Here is an 18942-nt window from a genome sequence, read left to right on the forward strand (position 1 = left end):
GAGGCTCGATATGACAAGTCTTCAGAGCCGAGCCACCCGGGACAGGAGCAATTTTCACAGTCGATAACTAATGAAAAAGAAAAAAATTAAAATAAACTAACAAACGAAAGGAAAAATAAGACACAGTATCATGGACCAATTTGAAATACAACACAAATACAATTTAGCGGTAGTTAGAGATAAGAGAATGAAAACATTGTTTTTTAAAAGCACAAGAGTCTAAATTGCGGAAATTAGGTGGCAGCTTATTCCAAACATTGACACCAATAAAACTGATTGAATTTTGTACTAGACTGGTAGAGCGGTGTTGCACAGACAGAGACAGGTTAGAAGAAAATCTGGTATGATGTTGGTGGGTATCTGAAGGTATCTTGAACAGATTATCAAAATATAGTGGCAGTTCACCCTGATGATAGCTATGCATGAATTTCATTACCTCAAATTTGAAAATGTCTTCAACTTTCAATATTCTAACGCTACGATACATGCTATTACAATTCTCATATCTAGATTTCCGACAGAGAATTCGTATGGCTCGGTTTTGCAAGACTTGCAATTTCTGCAGATGTTTTTTCGCAGAAGGTCCCCAAACCAGGATCCCATAAAGAAGATAGCAGTGAATTAAGGCATAGTAGACTGATCTGAGAGTTTTATGAGGAATTAAATTTTTAAGGCGATAGAGAGCCCCGACACCACGCGAGATTTTAGTTTTTATATTGTTGATATGATCAGACCATCCGAGTTTATCATCAATGATAATGCCAAGATATCTAACAGTTTTATGAGTATCAAGATGTGCGTTATTTACTATAATTCCACTGCGATTGACTTGTGTATGAAACACGAGAGTTTTGGTTTTGGAGGCATTGAGCTGAAGTTGGTTAGATGCCATCCATTTTGACACTGTCGATAGCTTAGTGTTAATGTTGTCAAATGCATCAGATAAATTTTTACCGGGTATAACTAGGCTGGTGTCATCAGCAAACAGTGTGATGTCATTGTCAAATAAATGACCAATATCATTGATGTAAATTATGAACAGCAGGGGCCCGAGAACTGATCCCTGAGGTACACCAGTCTGTATGGGTAGTAATTGTGAACGCGTTGTTTCAATATGAACAAATTGTTTCCTATTATTTAAGTAAGATTCGAAATACATTTTTGCAAGTCCACGTATACCATAGAATTCAAGTTTATCAACTAGTTTGGAATGATTGACACAGTCGAATGCCTTTTTCAGATCTAAAAACACACCAGTGGCAACATTTTTAGAGTCAATGAGCTCATATATCCTTGAGGTAACCTGTAAAATAGCTTGAGAGGTTGTGTGGTTATTTCTAAAACCATATTGATTTGAGTTTAAGAGATTCATTTTATTGAGATAACTGTTAAGTCTCTCAAATAATATTTTCTCAAGCAGAGTGGCAAACGGTGACAATATCGAAATGGGTCGATAGTTGCTTGCGTTGGTTTTGTCCCCACATTTAAATACAGATATCACACGTGCAATCTTCAGGTCATCAGGAAATATCCCTGAAGAAAATGAGAAGTTGAATAATTTAGCGATGGTATCTGCTAGGTGAATTCCTATGTGTTTGACAATAATGACAGGAAGTTGATCGTGACCTTGAGCTTTATTGTTTTTCAGTGTAGATAGAACACTTATGACTTCATTTGGTGACGTTGGTTGAAGATAGAATGATGAACTTGGGCGTTTTCCAAAAATACGATGGTGATCGACATCTTCATTCGAGCAACATTCCGAGAGTTTTGTGCCGATGGTAGAAAAGAAACTATTAAAGATCTCAGTCATCCGGGACTGATCAGAGACCATTTGATCAGAAACAAAATCTTTTATTTTGTTAGGTGCCTGAGAGTTGGATTTTCTGTTGATAATACGATTTACGGATCTCCATGTTTCACGTGGATTATTTTAATGTTTAGAAAAGTGTTTCTTAAAATATAGTTCCTTTGCTTTCGTTTTGATTTGAGAGAGTAAGTTGGCATATTTTTTGAATTGCAATTGTCTAGATTCTGACCATTTATTTTTCAGTGATCTGTAGAGTCTGTTTCTGTGCTTAATGGATACCAGTATGCCAAGAGATAACCAAGGTTTATTTGATAATCTTTGTTGACGCTTTGATAGAGTTTTTAAAGGTGCATGTTTGTTTACAATACAAGAGATTTCTTTCATGAAGCAATCAAATGTTTCATTAAAGTTGTTATCATGGAGGATCACAGCATCGGTTTTATCTGCCAGGCAGTCAAGGTCATAGTAGAAGGAGGTCAGGTCAATTTTGTGCAGATTTCTGCGCATATACTTAGGTCTCAAGCGTTTAGGACGAGATCCAAATTGACATAATATTGGATAGTGATCACTCAAGTTACATTCTACAACAAAAGGGGATATTGATTGATCAGCAATATTTGTATAGGCATGATCCAGGAGTGTTTTAGATGTTCTTGTGACTCTTGTCGGATGGGTTATAATTTGAGCACTGCCGTGACTTGATATCATGTCTAGATATTCTCTGACCATGGGTGATGCATCTAATAGGTTGATGTTGAAGTGACCGGTGATAATGAATTTTTTATCTTTACTGTTCAATAACTCTAAGGTCGAGGAAAATTGTTCCATGAAATTGGAAACATTATCCCTTGGGTGTCTATAGATTGATCCAACAATAATGGAGTCTGGGAAGGTTGGTATACCAGAAATTTCAATCCATAGCTGTTCACATTGACAGCCTTTTATTTCAAATTCTTGATTCTCTTGGTAAGTTATATCATCATGTATATACAAACCCACTCCACCAGCCTTGGATTTGGTTGGGCTATGAATAAAAGAATAGCCATCAATATTTATGTTACTAATTGGGTCACTCTGAAGTCTGGTCTCAGAGACTGCAAGTAATGTAACTGGGATATCCAGTGAGCATAGAAATTCATGAAGCTTGTCGAAGTTTTTCTGCAAAGATACAATGTTTACATGACCAATAGCAAAATGGTTGGTCTTGAGTATTTGAATAGAATCAGCTGTAAAATCAATACATTTACATGCATTTAGGTTGTTAAGCTCTACTTGTTTAGTTGATAATTTGTTACTATCAGTGATCTCTGCAGGGGAAGTAGTGGTTTGGCACATTGTTTCATAAGAATGACCAAGAGCAAGATTATTGTTTAGGCAAACATTACAATAATGCAGCATGGCAGTAGTATTATTAGGATGAAAATTAGAAGCACTCACACATCTCTGGTGTAACCAGCAGTTACAGATAACACATTTAAGGGTTGGGTCATCAGATTTGCAATATTCAAAGCATGCTTTGCAGCGTCGTCTCGCCATATTGGCAATGATGTGAGAAGACTGCGAGTAGATGATAGCGAGGAATTATTGCAACTGGTCAAGGTCATTTTGACAACGAAGATGAATTTTTTTCCTCACCAGGAGCTCTTCTTAGGAATATGCGGCCATTGTTTATCCATAAATAATCATAATCGTGTTTCTTTTTGAAAGTTTTGGCAGCGGTGAGCAGGTCACGAGCATTCTTGGTCAAATTTTCATTGATAAACAGTGAAGTCATTTTTGGGATCCCAAAATCTTTAATTTTCGATAGTTTGATTCGTGCTTTCAGGATGAGATTCCTCATTTTCAATGAAGTAAATCGGACCAGTATTGGCGGCGGTAGGCTCTGGTGTTTAGAAGGCAAGCGGTGAGAAATGGATATATCGTTGGCTGTGATATCTATCCCAAGAACTGCGACAGCACGAATGATTAGATTGTCAGTGTTTTCTTCTTTTGTGAAAGGTATCCCATGGAATTCAAGATTGTTTCGCCTCATATGCAAGTCAATTTCATCCGTACTACATGTATTTTCTTCACTGGTCTGTTTTAGTTGTCTCACATCTTCCTCAACGGATGTTTTCCATGTTTCGAGATCTTTTAGTAATCCTTCAAGTTTATTCATGTTTTGTTTCTGGTCTTCATATTCCTTGCAAATAAAAACTTGACTTTGCTCAATATCTTCAATTTTCTTATCCAGCATTGAGTTTTGCGTCTTCAATGTTGCCATTTCAGATGAGATATTCACCATGGAGTCATTAAGGGATTTCATCTCTTTTGCCATCAAGTCAGATCTGGTAAATAGCTTGTCGATACGAGTAGACAGCTTGGTAATTCCATCGTTGATCGATTTTTGAAATTCTGCCATCGAGTTTTGAAAGGTCTTTTCGATGATGGATTGCAGCATGCTTTCAAGATTTTTTGTTATTCTTTTTTCCATGCAGTCTATTCTGGATGTCCAATCTCGTTGTTCAGGGTTCTCCATCACAAAGTACAGTTAGTTTCTAATAGTTATAGTTCTATGTAGTTCTATCGTTCTTCAAATACAACCAAATACTCCAAATACTCAGTCCGGCAAAATGCCGAGCGTTCGGCAATCAATAACCTAATTTCGCAATGATCTCTGCGGGAGATCGCGTCGCGTGCACAGACGAATCTCGCTAATTGGTCACGGCCGTGCGTAACACTGATAATACGACATGTTGAATCTCAACTGAATATTAGCATCAGACTGGTAATTTCGAAATGACGGGGTAATGGCGAGATAGCGCAGTGGTGTAATCCGCGGCAGACATGGGGTGATTACTAGGGCAATTTTTTTTTGACCTAAAAAACGGAAGATTTTGACCTAAAAAATCTAAATTTTGACCTTTTTTGACCTAAAAAAACTGAAATTTGACCAAATTTTGACCTCACGTATGCAAATTAGGTGTTTTCGCATATAATGTTAAAATTGTACTACTTATCTTCATTTCTGGTTGGAACTGTCTGTCCTTACAAAGTAAATTGGCCTGAAAAAACGTTTTTGGCTCAAAAACTGACAGATTTCTACATGAAAAACTAGTATTTTAACGAAATTTGGCCCTATGAAGAATTCCAGTAGTTACATTACGTATTCTGGTGGAAATAATTAAAATTTGTGGTAGTACAACGAAAGATCCTTTCCTACATTCTCGGGTAGAAAGTCTCTGTCCTTACTACGTATAGCTTGCCAAGAACGGAGAAAGAACGTTCAACAGCAGCATTTGTTGGCTGACAACACTCAAGCTGACAACACTGCTGGTGACAAACCGTGTTGCTTCATTCTGACAATGTTGTCTATATCACAATTTTTCAGCTTGCGCTTCTTGATATAAGAGCCATGCAATGTCCAAGCAGTCTTGCTTCAGCTAGGATATTGCGGTACGTTGACCATGAAATAGGCTTACCATACGTCCTCTTTTAAGAGGATTTGTCCTCTTTTTTGACTTTTTTGAAAGTGTCCTCGGAGGACGCCCTTTTGTCGTCTTTTTTGAGATTTTGTCCTCTTTTTTGAAAATTGAGGTCAGATATAGTGGAAATTGCGAGTGATATGACGTAAAATAGCGCAGAAGTGAAGCTCCGGCGGGTATTTCGGAGGAAAAGCGGTGATTTCAGCTGTGAGCGAAATGAAGACCTTTTTTTTTTTTTTTTTTTTTTTTTAGACATCCACCAAGCAATGTGGAGTGAAAAACGTGTTTTCGAGCTCTGAGCGGAAGTGATGACCTTTTTTTTTTAGTCATCCACCTGGCAATGTGGAGTGAAAAACGTGTTTTTGAGCTCTGAGCGGAAGTGATGACCTTTTTTTTTTAGTCATCCACCTGGCAATGTGGAGTGAAAAACGTGTTTTTGAGCTCTGAGCGGAAGTAATGACCTTTTTTTTTTCAGTCAACCGACCGCAAAGTGGGAAAAATTCACCGGTTTTTGGGAATTCTACTCCGGTTTTGTATCTTGCAAATTTCTGAAAAAGTGTCCTCTTTTTGCATTTTCAAAATATGGTAAGCCTACCATAAAACCATGTCTCTATTTGTTTCATTTGACCATATATGATTCACAATGAGCAGACGATGGTCCGTTTACAACGGTAGGCCTATAAAGTAGGCTACAAGCTGTAAAATATCAAATGATAAGTTCACCGACAGCGCAAAATCTACGGTACAAACGAAATGCAGAGGTCAAAAAATGTTTGACAAATTTTGACAAATTTTGACCTAACGCTACAATTTTGACCTAATTTTGACTTTTTTTGACATGTCAAAAAAAAATTGCCCTAGTGATTACTTCATGATTGTAATCGATTGCGATTACGATTACTTCTGAATCACGCGATTACGATTACGATTACAGCAAAATCCGCAAGTAGTCGATTACGATTACGTTTACTTTGGAGAAGTAATCACGATTACTCACGATTACATTTATTTTGCTTCTTATAAGTTATCTTTGGAAGACAACAATGCGATGAAAAGGCCTCATGAGAGAAGGTCTTGCTTTTTAAGTGAGACGTCATGGCATCATTTACTGTATATATGACATACCATTGCACGATTTACAGAAATAGGCATTTCGGGGCGACACGACACACCAAGACTTGCCATCTTGACCGAAACATTGAGTATCTTTTCATTGTCCATAGCCGCGCTGGATGGTCACGACGAATAGTTTTCTCAATCTCAGCCCCACAATACAAATGCCAACCGTTCACCCACTGACGAAAATGATGAACCCCGTGTAGAAATGACATTTTCTGGGTGCGATTCACGAAAGTTTTTCATTTACTTTTATCGTATGCTACGTTAGGGCGACTCCAATATCTTTTTATTATATAGCAGAAAGTAGGTCAGAATTACCAATACACAATAGCGGAGACCGGGGACAATTGAATCACTTTTTGGATTTTCTAATATTACGTGTTGTTCTCGTGGAAATTTCATTTCCAAAGTTTTATATAAAGAAGCCACCAACAACTCGATAGTTGATATGAAAACTAAAATGGAACTCAATCAACACTCAATCATGAAAATTTTGGGTCGCGAGAATCGCCGCTCAAATGTTACAATCGCCCAGTACCTAGGGGCAATTGTACCATCTATGCGGGGCAATTATAACAGTGTTATTTATAACTAAAACAAACAAAATGAACAAATAAAACGGGAGCACATTTTGTATTATTGCATTAAACTAAAGAAATAGAAGTTTGAACGCTCACAGGCTACGCCCCATAGAATTTTGGCATCTGAATACATAGTATCACTCTTCGTGCCTTCTTAATGTGCTCAAAGTGTACAAGAACCACATTCATTCCATCATCTTCCTACACATATTAGGCATCTTCTACCAAGGTGCTTTTGTTCAGCGTGCGCAATGGATTGGGCATTCGGTCACCTGCGAAGGTGCGAAACCGACTCGGCTAAAATATTTTGGTTGAATGGGCCGATGATAGTGTAGCAAAATGAGAACACAACATTGTGTGGCGTCAAAGCTAATGACAATCTTCTGTTCTGTACAAAATTAAAATAAATTGTTCAGAACAAATGACAAAATGTAAGCGGGCCATGCTCAAAGTCAGGGGATGAGGATTCAGTCATGAGCAAGTTCTTAAATGACCCTTGAAGGTCGACACAACAAAAGTCGATCAACACGAGATAGGGTAGTAGAATCACGGAAATAACCGAACCCTGAGATTCACATCACCACTGCTGTATGGCCGTTCCGACAGAGGATCATGTTAGAATTGGTATGGCAAGGTATTATATGTTTTGGTATCGAACTTATGGATGTTGCAAGATTGGTCTTCAATAGATAAATGGTTATACTAAAATATGAATATGGAGAGAGAGAGAGTCTTTATTTTCATCGAACCAAAATACATAACAAACGGCAGTGATGGTGGTACAGAAAATATGCGTGCACAGTATTCGGTATTAGATAGGAATGATCGATAAGACCGTGAAGGTCATCTAGTCTGATCACACCAGCATCAAACAGGTACACTTGACTCAGAACAGTCTGGCTGTAAAAAAATGTTTAGTTACGAAAGGAAAATAGAAAAAAAATTAAACAATGGTAGCAAATGATCAATGAAGCAATGTCTGGGCGAGGTAGGGCAACAGTGTTAGTGTAACGACAAGAGGTGATCAAGTAGGGCTTTTTTGAATCTATTATAAGGCAATTCACGGATATAGATATTCAGCATTGAAAAGATATTTTAACGGGGCAAAAGTAGGGCTTTTTTGAATCTATTATAAGGCAATTCACGAATATAGATATTCAGCATTGAAAAGATATTTTAACGGGGCAAAAGTAACAGAGTGTTACGATTGCCCCTGACACGCTCGACCATGATTAGCGTCTTAGTATGGTACCTTCCCGGCGACGCAAGTCCTAGCGTTCCAATCATCACGGTAGACTATGGTAACATTGTTCCAGCTACATATATTACGTTGTAACTACTCGAGGTACTATCCGTCAGAACAAATTATTCCAGACCAGAAAATATTTACTCAAGGGTCCAAAATTTCGTTTTTTTTCAAGTTATTCCGGGGTTGCGCGTCGTAGCTCAACGTAACTCCAGGTATGTTAGGAGAGATAACTACCGCATGCGCACTCAAAATAACAAGGCGATATCTCCACCCTACTAGCGGTGAGGTCGATTGTTACATTTGCCCCTAGTTACATTTGTCCCCGGTCTCCCCTACAGTTATAGTTGTAAATTGCGTGCCTAAATATTCGCGCCTGGCGCGACTGCACAGCAAATACACATCGAATCCATATCGCATCAAATCGTGTTTTCCAGTTCTTGTGAAAATCCCGGTCGTTAAAGGGGGGTCTGGGGACTTCACCCGCCAGAAGTTTTATTGGTCGCCTTATGGGGGGCCAAAGATCACCATTTTATAGAAAGGGGTGGCGAAATGCTGTTTTGGTACTGATTCTAGCTGCAATCCACGCTAACATGGTGTGTAAGTGGATGTCTAAAGTGGCAAATCCAAATGTTGAGTATAAAATTGCGAAATAGAAATTGTTGCCCGTTTCAAGTAGGGCCGAATGAAAATATGATAAGGTAAACATAGACTTCTGCCTACAATCCACTTATTACAGATATTCCGAGCTGCCGTTACACCAGTAACGGAGAATAACGGCTCGGTTATGATTTTTATCAGCAGCCGTTGGTTTTTAATGTTTCGATGTAGAAATTGTCATGTTTAATTTGACGAGTAAAAAATTTCAAATCTTTGCCCGGTGTATACCTAAATAGGCCTACCGCTCGCCAATCAGCAAGGGTCGAACTGCGTTTACCTAAGTATAACAAGACATCAATACATAGTGCATACGTTACTATTCGAAACTAGGCAGAGTGGTGATTATTATCCTGCTGCGAGGTAGTGGCGCCTGCAGTGTATTGATAACCTGGCATAATGCATAGCGGGTGTTCTTACGATTACAGTACTAGATGTATATCGAATATCTATTTACTATGTGCGGATAATTCGTTACGCAATGAAGAACCAAGCTAATACTTGGGAGTTGTGACGCAATAATGAGCAGAGGCGTTCGACAATCCGACATTTCTGCTCTCCAAAACCTGTTTTAAATCGCACTCATCATTGTTCACGATTGTTTACTTTATGTCATGGGCATTGCACAAATGAAAAGTAATCGTTCTTTCACAAATAAATCGATTAGATATGTGAAGCAGTCGATTACGATTACGATTATTTCGGATTTTTTTCGAATGTAATCGATTGCGATTACGATTACTTCGAAGTGCTGTAATCGTCGTAATCGATTACGATTACTAATCACGATTACCCCATGTCTGATCCGCGGCTGCAACACCGTTCGAGTCCGACCGAGGTCGACTTCCGAATTACGATACCTAAGTATTGGAGGTTTACCTAGGCTCCTCATCCTCGCCACCTCATCCGCGTCAGCGGTGTCTTACAAAAGCCTAGAGGTGGGCCGTGCTATAAGTCGGCAGTTACGGAAAAATAAGAAGAATATCGGCTTGGTGTAAATGACCATAGTAGTCGACAAACACCATGAATACCCCAAAAACAAAAACAAAAAAAAGGACGGGGTTTTGCGTTTCAAAAGGACATGGTTTCGACACCCCCTGGCTACGCGCCTGCCGCCACCCCATGCAAAAATAAAAGTCGGCGCCTACGACTCCGATACATATCCTAATTTGAACATACTCCGAATCCCCCTCGAGGTGTTCGTGAGCGTGAAGGGGGCGCTGACCATGAAATGGGCGATTGGGGGCGCTGGCTATGAAATTGGGCGGTGAGAGCGAATGGGATAGGTATATGTTTAGCAGGCAACTGCTACATATTGTTGAAACAATTGATGGATAATGCAGCCAAATACGCGTCAAGCCAAATACAAGTCAATTTACGGTCGTCGGTCAATTGAATCAGCTGTACCGGAAAAGTACATTGTTACTTGATAACACTGGTCAACACAAATTTTGGTGCCAATAAAGTTTCAACGATTTTAGGGTATTTTATGTCGCTGAACCCAAAAAATGACATTGGTTTTTCCGAATTAGCTCGATTTTTTAAAATACTCCATATTTTTGGTTCGAAAAGTGCCAAAAATACACAAATTTTGACACAAGGGAAATTCTTTTTGTCTACTACGGATATATGTATACTGCGAGTTCAGGGTATTCCTATGTCACTGAGTCCAAAAATGACATTAGTTTTCCGAAGTGATTCTATTCTATGAGATATTCCATATTTTTGTTTGGAAAAAAGCTAAAAATACGCAAATTCTGACATAGTTAAAATTCTCTTTATACACTGTAACTTAGATGAATTCACATCAATCTTTTCCAGTGGGTGCATACGGTATTCTTCTATTTCTGATGCGATAGCGTTAGAGACGCAATCTTTTAACGCACAGAGCCTTCTATACGCGAGGTCTGTTTTATCTGAAAATCAAGAAAGAATTATGAAAATTGAGCGATATTAGCAGTAAACAACACATTTTTTAAATACAAAACAGGTGACGTCAAATAACATACACTACTATTAAGGCGCGCTAATCAATCATATACCTGATGAACCGTAATACAAGAAAAATTAGTCGATGTTTAAATTTTTTCTTTTGTACAGCTTTCTGGAATGTGGCGCAGACAAGCAGTCACGTTGGCGACTCCGGCATTAGTCGGCCATGATATGTGCATCCCACCTGCCCTGATACCTCTCTTCCATGACTTTAATGTCATGGTGGAACCTTTATCCCTGATTTTCACTTAAACCACGAAGGTTTGTAGTAAAATGATCTAAGTGGCTGAAGAGATGGCGAACCTTGATACTCATATTCACACCTGAATCTTTCAAGTCGGAATTCATATATTCGACGAATTCTTGGTAATTTCCAGCTTTTCGGTTACCAAGAAAGTTCCGTGTGACTAAAACAAACGATTGCCAAGTACTGCGGAGCAAGGACCGGAGCCGGATTGGATATCCGGCAGGATTTTTTTCAATTTTGGCCGGACCGGATCCGAACTTATCAGTACTTTTTCTGATACGGCCGGAGCCGGATCGGAGCCGTATCAGTACTTTTGTGATAAGGCCAGAATCTTTATGGATAAGCATGACGTTTGTAACTAAATAACTACCAGCCAACCACACGTAAGTAACCGCCGAGCCACTGCGAAAATAAACGAGCCATATTTATAAATTCAGGGAACCAACCTACCGTGTTGGGCAGGATTTCCGGTCGGAATTTTTCATTTTTGGCCGGAGCCGGATCAGTACTTTTTCCTGATACGGCCGGAGCCGGATCGGAGCCGGACTGGAGCTGGGCCGGAGAATTGACAAACCGGATCGGAGCCGGACCAGATAGTTTTTCGATCCGCTCCGCACTATTGCCAAGCAGCAGACTCTATGTAAGTCACGGACTGCACAAAAGCATAGCGTTTATGAATTTGCAGATCTGAGGGCCATCAAAAATGCCTGATTTTCAATGGTCCAAAAAGGAAATATTTTGCAAGTATAGTTGAAGCAATCCCCAATTGCAGGCAAGGCTTTCAACAATTGCTTCATCAAGCCAAGTTTTATGTGCAGCGGTGGAATGATGAAATTCTCTCTATACAACTAAAGGTCCATTTGTGATGTTAGCTTCACCTACTCTCATGAAATCACTAGGTGGCCATCCTTTCTTCACCCAGTGATTAGTGTGCGCTCGGTTATCCCACAAGCCGATGAAATATGGGTATTTATAAGTAGTATATAGGATCGCTCTGGGTGTGCCTGGGGTTCTTATGGGCCCGCTCGCACATCGTATTGAAAACTCGTGTTGGCCCATCGTACTTTTAGACCCCCCCCTATCGCTCGCACATCGTAATGTGTTCTTATGGGTGCGCTCGCACATCGTACTTTCAAGTATAGGCTGCGGCGGTGACTCGTATTGAAAACTCGTGTTGGCATATCGTACTTTCGGGTGTAGGCATCTCTCGCACATCGTACTTTCGCATGTCGTACTTTCGCGTATAGGCTGTGTTAGTGATTCGCTATGTGTTCTTATGGTTGCGTCGGCATATCGTACTTACGGGTGTAGGCATCTCTCGCACATCGTACTTTCGCATGCCGTACTTTCGCGTATAGATTGTGTTGGTGATTCGCCATGTGTTCTTATGGGTGCGGTCGTGATTCGTACTTTCAGGCATCTCTCGCGCGGTGTTGAATATGTACGAGTCACCAACAATAACCGCACAAACGGAAACGTGGCTTGCAAGAGGATTAAGCAGTGCGACCTATATTTCGAATGACCTGCGCGCTGAATTGTTTCCGTGCAGTCGTGTGCTATTATCGATTATTACACTAATCCAGTCAGTGCGAAATAGTTTGCTAAATCTTGGAATCACTTCCAAGGTAATATTTTGGTAATTAGTTTACCGCAGAGCCGGCGTAGACGGCGATTCGAATATCAACAATAACCGCGTTCACAAACTAACACTTCAAAAAGGTGTGAAATAGATTGCAAATCCCGCGATCGCCGACAAGATAATGTCTCGAACATAACCATCTTTAGCGACTTGGCGTTACAGACATACCGATCACTCACAAGGTAAAATTCCCGCAGTAAGTTTGTCACAGAGCCGGCGCAGACGGTGATTCGTAAACCAACAATTTGACACTTTCTGGTGGTCGCTATATGTTTGACACTTCGGAACGCGGTTGACTTTAATTGTATGATAAGAATCATGCGAAAATACAAGTAATGTGTCAATTTGTCAACTTGAAATGAAACTTACTACACAGCTCAAGTTGATTCGTATCTGAATGTGTTAATTCGGTACGATTCTAATTATTTTAGAAAACTTTTCGTGATCTTTTGATTCGACCGTAACCTGAATATTACTGACACCGACTTTTAGTCACATCGAATTATTCGCACATTCCACGCCGCTGTTTTCACACTTATAGAATCAATACCAACTATAATTCTGCAAGAATCAAGAATCACAAGTATGTTCATTATACAGTTATTGTCTTTATTAACTTGAAATCAAACTCTTAACAAAAACACACATCTTATCACTCGTCAACTCTATCATGAAAAGCCTCGAGTCCTTATTATCAAAAATTGTTATAGCGCGGTGTCGGAATCCATTCGCGGGATGTACTAAAGGTAAATCCAGATAATCCAAAATGAAATATTTGGACTTTGACATAATCTGAATTGAAATAGGATTGACAAACATGACTACCAACTTTGATCCAGTCACATTTCAAGATCATACTTTGAAACAATCCTTGAAACTTACAACTCTATTCACGATCCTGCTTTCCGTTTGTCAAAGAGATATTTTAACATCGTACCATACTCAAAAGAATTATTCACAACATTAACAAGTGTTTAAAATCTAGTTTTCACTTACTTGGCTATATCACTACAACTCGCAAACTTGAATTAACTCATCCTTGTGGTATTCGTATGACCGATAATTTTTATTCAACTGTAAAAGTCGTTACTAATCTATAACACAAAGTAATCACTACTCGAGAAATCTAGTTTTCACTTACTTGATTATATCACTACAACTCATAAATTTGAATTAATTCATCCTGGTTGTACTCGTATGATCGGTCTTTTTTATTCGATTGTAAAGGTCGTTACTATTCTGAAGACAAGGTATTTACTAATCGGTGCATATACGATTTGACTTGAGCATATTATATTTTGAGTATACGAGATTTGAATGTCTGAACAATAACTGAGAAATAATTTATCACAATTAAATCCGTAAAAGATATTTGAATGTCAGCATCTCTTTACGGTTATAGTTACAACCACATTACCTAATTTACTCGACCAACTCGTCATGATCATTCCCGAAATCAACACAAACATGACTACTGACTTGAGTCAACCACAAAACAGCATCAAGTTTTAAATCCGCTTGTGGCTTACGGCTTATTTGAATGCGGGTTATGTTTTGTTGTAATTGAGTGTACGGAAATAGTATTACGTCTCGACATCTCACCATCTTACCATACTCAAAGAGTCAACCACGAAAACATTGTCAAGTAAATCCGTTTGTAACTTACCCAACCAACTCAAACAGTATCAGTATGAAAAACAGCCAAACATACACGAATCCATACAATCACTAAAACCTAAAATCCATAACAAGCTTGGTTGTATTCATATCACTACACATCTATTTTTATTCAGCTTGAAAAGTCGTTACTATTCTGTAAGATAGAGGAATTACTACGCGGTATATTCTGCAAGACAAACTAATTACTACTCGGTATATTTTGTAAGACAAAAGTAATTACTTCTCAGTGTCGGCGACTTGAGATTAACATAATATGTTTGAGTATACGAGATTTGAAAGTCCGACCAACGTAGTTGAGAATTCATTTCTTACAATCGAACGATGGTGTTATATTCAAAGTTATCATGCTGTGAACATAAGGATTGACACATTGATTTGACATATGAGATTTGTAATAGTTGATCATTACTTTATTATTAAATTATTTGCGTTAATTAGACCCGGAGTTGTGGTAAATGTTATGACAGCAACAGACTTTTCAGTACCAATGTTATTAACATATTAAGCTGTAAAACTATGTGTGTCTGAAATGTTCTTGATAGGAAAAATTACTCCACCTCGGTAAAAATCACTCTGCGTATCGCGGATATCAGAAAATATTTCCAGTAACCAAGACTAAAGATGAAACGACAATATCGGTATTATTGCATTCAACAATCAGTACAATTATTAAAATCTATCGTTTGCGATAAACAGCACTAAAGATGTAATAATTCCAGTATTCATACATTGAACATCCGATACAAAATGCTTTATTATCCCGATTCCCAACGGGTAATTAAAACGACTAAGTGTAGAATCAGTATATCAAAAAATCGTTACTATTGAATCCAACGATTTATTGTCGGAATTTGTGACAGAGAATTGAAACATATGCACTTTACAGAGTGTGAAAATATCACTTTGAGTATCGAGTACCGTTCGAAGCTAGCGATCAATTCTTAATCATTTCAGTAACTCCCCATTGTGCGTGCTAAATGTAAAATATCGCGAGGTTATACACTCTAAGACTTTGATTATTGCAAAAGTAAATTGTGATATGTTTGTTAGATGCATCCAATTCAACTAGAAGTGTCTAGTGCCCAACACTCGTAATATCGAAAAAAGTACTTGCCACACTGTTATTTGCTGAACGTGTTTTGCATTGTTGTTCATTTCTAGTATTGATTGAAATCATTCTCGAGCCCTCAAATAATAATTCCCGACATGAAACCAAGCCGCTGAAAGTCGTTACCATCACGAAGAAACAATGTGTACGATGTTTGTCAAATGTGTCCTACCTGACCAACAGAAAACAATTTTCACTCACTCGAAATGAAACCGATGTGATGGCCTCCATTCGATATTTTGTTTGTGTCAAATGAACACATTTGCGTGGTTGAGCTTTAGATCCTAAAGCTGTTATTTGTAAATCAAGATTTCAGTAAACTTGTAAATGTATCGTTTAACTAACCGACATTTAGTGATTGGGGAACATACCACTCCGAAATACTGCATTGATCTTAATTTCCATCATCGTGATAATCGAAGTACATTTCGTTCGAATTCGTAACAACCGGTGTTTCTACGACACGATAAATTTTTGACAAGTTATGCTTAGAAGATTGGTTGCATATCGCGAAAAAAATAATATGCTTCTCATATTGATACTGTTACTCCATTGATCGATATTTTCAAACGAGTAAAATTTATTACTTGAGTTTCTCCGCTTAATGTAAATGAAAACTCAGCCGTCTTTTAACATCACAAAGACATTGATAAAAAGTAGGCAATCAAACACAACACTTTGTACGACACTAATTATTGTTCCACACATCTCATTTCATACTAAGTGTATGCGAAAGATATTCACGACACATGAAAATATTCCCATGCTACAAACCTGTACACTGATTGGTGGTGCTTTCAAACTGTTTCGATATCACAAGAACTTTATTGTCTGAACGGGTGTTCATGTATCTTAATAATCAACACAGAACTAGTACTAACAGAAACATCAGAGTTGTTTACACAAAAGTTTGTATGTGTACAGTATGCGAATACCATGTGTAGGTCCAGCACGATTGCGGTATCCATCCGAGTTTAGTTAACAAAAATTTATTACAATGGAACCACGTAAACTTTCGTGAAAGAAAAGCATACTCACTTCCAGAGGGTTATGTCAATACCATAGCAGTACCCCAACAAGAAAGTACATATGTTTTCTAGTCACGGTCCTTACATCTTTCACATAGATCAATCTACTTTGCTAACGAAAAGTGCTGAGTCATCACATGATTGCCCTCACAACAAAACAGCTAGAAGATATTATCATACAAAAATATTCCTAACCCTTTGAGCACCTGTGACAAATCATACAACGAATATGTTTTGTGGGTCGAATTGTTGTTCAGTGTCAAGTCTACCTGTTGAAACGTGCATTAAAACAACACAGTCACAATTCAATTAAAACCACGAATCTATTTTCATTTCCTCACAAACAGAAAAATAAATTTTATTCCGCCAAAACATACTTGTAACCAATCGCTTTCATTAAACACACAACACCATAAAAGTATTTACTTTCTACAACATAGACATTCCGATGTAGTCAAGAAATATTTTTATTAATCAAAATCATCGACTTCTGTTTACGGCGTTAGTGTGTGCATGTCATATATGTGGGATCCGTATTAAATTGGACACGACGCGACTGAATGTAAGGAGATAGAAGTCTATCGCATAGATTTACATGTGGTCTTCGCTACGGTTTCAAAAAACTAATCATCTCTTTTGCATTGATCGAGACCGAGCAAGTTAGTTAATGGCCATGATTGTGTTTGTCATATGCGAATGATAGGGTTACTGTCAAATCTACATACAACAACCTTCTGGCACTCATAATAGCAATTTCATTCTCTCCTTCCGTAATTGTAGACTCACGACAAGTATATTGTACAACTCGACAGCTACGTTTAACAACACCAACGACACTAAACATACGATACCTACCCAAGTAAAATTACCATTTTCACCTGGAGGTCAGTCGTTACCTGAGTAAAAATACCATTATTCTTTGGAGATTTATCGTTTGATCAGAGTAACAAAACATTTTCACTTGGGAGTCTATCGTTTCCAAGAGTAACGATCCCCCTTTCCTTTGGAAATCTATTTTTTCCTGGGTAACAAACCTTTTTCACTTGCAAATATATTTTTCCCCCCAGGTAACAAACCTTTTTCGCTTGGAAATATATTTTTTCCTTGAGCAACAGACCATTTTTACTTGGAAATATAATTTTTCCTTGAGCAACAGACCATTTTCACTTGGAAATATATTTTTTTCCCTGAGCAACAAACCATTTCACTCGGCGGGTCGTCGTTTACCTGAGTAAAATATCATTTTTCTTTGGAGATCTGGCGTTTACCCATTGTAACAATACATTTTCACTTGGAAATCTGTCGTTTACCTGAGTACCAATACCGTTTTCACTTGGAAATTCATCTTTTCCCTGGGTAACAATACCCTTTTCGTTTTGAAAACTGACAACCACACCGGTCAATTTGATATTTTTTGTATATTGTTACAACAGACAGCGACAAAATATACACCAACAACGACTCCGATACATTTGTCTAATCAAATATTCACTTGCTCTGATGCACCCCATCAAAATCATTGGTTACTCACATACAATAACAATGTGCTGTTGTACATCGACATGTATGTTTTCGGAATTGGTGAATAAAGGGGTTTCCGATATGTCCGTGATGTCCGGGTTTGTGCTTTGGATTTTCCAGAGCCAAAATGTCTGAATAAAACACCTCCTCGACTTTGGTAACTGGTTGATACACGGATAATGGTGTTCGCAAAACGGATGAATTTATGTTCCCCATCGCGCTGACAACATCGGGTTACTTGTGAGTTTCTTCGGGTCAGTTTACTATATTGTGTCTTTACTGGTCAATACATGTCGCTCCAGTCAGCTGAAACCGGATCACCAATATGAGAAAGTGTGGGGGCCGGATCCGGATATTCCCTCATGACCCAACGACCGATATTCAAGTAAACATGTTACAAACCGTGTTTTGTCTCCATGAAAAATACCAATGCATACACCATCACATCAAGTACGTCACGATTGTTCACAAGTATTCGCGTAAACCAGGTGTACATACAATGTGTCGGTGTACAAACATCACGGAAAACAAATTCATGTTCTCAAGTCTCATCATGCGACGACTCTGTACATTCAATGTGGGCATAGATGACTTGGAGACAGGCAAGCAGCCATATTTGGACGTAACATGGTCTTAGTTTGAACCGACCTCCACCCAACTTGTGAAAAATCAATCTCACACGAGTACAGCCCTTTCACGGATTCACACCTTGATTTTGCAAGATTGTTCGGATTCTCAGGTAGACTTGTATCGTGATCCAGACTTCGACATAATCGGGTTGCGTAACTCGCTCAATCCCTCCGCGTATTGTTCGTCCTAACCTGCGAACTTTTTTGCTGAGACCGCAGTG

The 18942-nt window shown here is 38.5% G+C and overlaps 3 protein-coding genes and 1 long non-coding RNA gene across 4 annotated transcripts in view; 2 read left to right on the plus strand and 2 right to left on the minus strand.

Moving 5' to 3' along the window:
• The window catches only part of LOC145458778 (uncharacterized), a 264884-nt gene that overhangs the window by 191870 nt on the left and 54072 nt on the right, over positions 1-18942 (plus strand). The gene's annotated exons all lie outside the window — the stretch shown is intronic.
• The window catches only part of LOC145459414 (uncharacterized), a 229606-nt gene that overhangs the window by 187185 nt on the left and 23479 nt on the right, over positions 1-18942 (minus strand). The window lies entirely within an intron of this gene.
• The window catches only part of LOC145459361 (calreticulin-like), a 283057-nt gene that overhangs the window by 58287 nt on the left and 205828 nt on the right, over positions 1-18942 (plus strand). The gene's annotated exons all lie outside the window — the stretch shown is intronic.
• Positions 3317-4328, minus strand: LOC145458668 (uncharacterized). The gene has a single exon (XM_080337112.1). The coding sequence runs from the start codon at positions 4326-4328 to the stop codon at positions 3411-3413; it is 918 nt and encodes a 305-aa protein (XP_080193238.1). The 3' UTR covers positions 3317-3410.

This window comes from Botryllus schlosseri, chromosome 16 (genome assembly GCF_051294905.1).
Source record: "Botryllus schlosseri isolate E-star chromosome 16, Bs_hap1, whole genome shotgun sequence".
NCBI classification, from domain to species: Eukaryota; Metazoa; Chordata; class Ascidiacea; order Stolidobranchia; family Styelidae; genus Botryllus; species Botryllus schlosseri.